Raw genomic sequence first — 1,727 nt, 5'->3', positions numbered from 1 at the left:
GGCCCTGTGGGGAGAGCAGCGGGCGGCGGGTTGAGCTGCTCCTCTCGCTGTTGTCACAAAGGCTGTTCCTATCACTCCATCAGCCTTCGTTAAGCTTGAGGCTTAATTTCTCACGAATCAGAAACCACAGTTAGGTCCTTCCTTGCTGTGGCTGCACCTGCCGAGCATTGGGAGACCCGAGCTGGGGAGTGTCCTGCCTTGGTGCTTCCTGGAGTTTGTGGTCACCGTTCCCAGCTGATTTGTGGCAGGCTGGCGGGGGGCACCCACACAGCTCAGCCGCCTGGGTTGGGTTTGTCTGGGACCGCAGGAGGCTGCTCCTCTGAAAAGGCCTCCAGGAACCGTCTCGGTTCTTGTCGGCGTTGTCCCTGGGGTCGATCCGGGGAGCCCTCGTGATCTCGCTGAGCAGGATGAATGGCTGAAAGACGCGCGTCGGTTAGAGAACAGCTCAAAACTTGCAGCACCCAGTGGCAGGACCCATCTGGCACCTGGGAACAGTTCCACTCGCAAGTGCCTTTTGGCTTCACTTGCTCCAGCGCTGTGCCGAGCCATCCTGCCAGGCGCAGCAGCCTCGGGGCAGGGGGCGGCATCTCCGGGGTGTCCCCTTGGGCCCCTCTCGAGGGTGGTTGGGTTTTTCTGGGTGAGCTGCTGCTGGTACAGTCCCCCAAAAATCCCTCGGACAGTCGAGTCTGACACAGCAGCCCCCTCCGAACCCCGCACAACCGTCCGGCCGCTCGCGGGCTGGACCCCTAAATTCCTGCCGCCTGGAAGCTGCGCCCGGTCAAGTAACCGCAGCATTGTGCCTGCAGGCATCCTTGACCAGGGCGAGGGAGTCCTGATCATCTTCGACGAACCCCCTGTAGACAAAACTTACGAAGCCGCCCTCGAGACTATTCAGAATATGAGCAAAGTAGTGGATTCGCTCTACAACAAAGCCAAGAAGCTGACATAGGTGAGTGGGGCAGAGCCCGGGCGCGCGGCTGCCCTGGACCCGTCGCTCCTCCCAGGCCAAGGTGTGGTTTGTGTCCTCGCGGCTCCTTTCTCTCCCCTCGACTGACGTGGCTCTGTTTTCTTTTCGCAGAGTTGAATTTCTAGCTGTCATTTGGCGAGTGTGTGTGACAGGAGAGTGAAACCTTTGGGAAAATGTTAGGAGACTTTTTCTTTTTTTTTTTTCTTTGTTCTACTTTTCGCTCGGAAAGTTTTTAAACTTCCTCATCCGGTGCATCTTGTATTCCATACGATGCGTTTTCCAGTTCCCTTGTAACCTTTACCGGCCGAACTTTGTATCTGGGGGGGAACATTGTTTAAACAAAGAGGGTATTCTAAATAAAAGGAAAAAGGCTTACACTACCTAAACATGTGCTTTCCACTTCCTGAGGGACAGCAGAGAGTTAAGCAGGGACAAAGTTTTGTTCCCAAAACGAGTTTTGTTTCACCTCTCCCTCTGCTCTGAAATCTGAATAAATCGCCCGAGTTTATTCCACTTGTACTGAACCAAAAAACCCCCCGAATGTACAGACTGCTGGTTAAAAGGAAAAAGGCTTACACTACCTAAACATGTGCTTTCCACTTCCTGAGGGACAGCAGAGAGTTAAGCAGGGACAAAGTTTTGTTCCCAAAACGAGTTTTGTTTCACCTCTCCCTCTGCTCTGAAATCTGAATAAATCGCCCGAGTTTATTCCACTTGTACTGAACCAAAAAACCCCCCGAATGTACAGACTGCTGGTTTG

General features: G+C 53.7%; 1 protein-coding gene across 1 annotated transcript in view; it reads left to right on the top strand.

Annotated features, from left to right (window-relative positions):
* PSMD11 (proteasome (prosome, macropain) 26S subunit, non-ATPase, 11) overlaps window positions 1–1,353 on the top strand; it is a gene marked incomplete at its 5' end in the record, with an annotated part of 11,190 nt that extends 9,837 nt beyond the window's left edge. Inside the window, 2 exons of the mRNA XM_010143496.1 lie at window positions 807–949; window positions 1,079–1,353. Coding sequence (XP_010141798.1) covers window positions 807–949 — 143 coding nt within the window. The remainder of the gene's footprint in view (window positions 1–806; window positions 950–1,078) is intronic.
* Between the last annotated feature and the right edge of the window lie 374 nt (window positions 1,354–1,727).

Source organism: Buceros rhinoceros, unplaced genomic scaffold, assembly GCF_000710305.1.
Source record: "Buceros rhinoceros silvestris isolate BGI_N320 unplaced genomic scaffold, ASM71030v1 scaffold41879, whole genome shotgun sequence".
Classification (NCBI taxonomy): Eukaryota; Metazoa; Chordata; class Aves; order Bucerotiformes; family Bucerotidae; genus Buceros; species Buceros rhinoceros.
The sequence above is the reverse complement of the archived record's forward strand: the minus strand, read 5'-3'. Positions and strand labels throughout refer to the sequence as shown.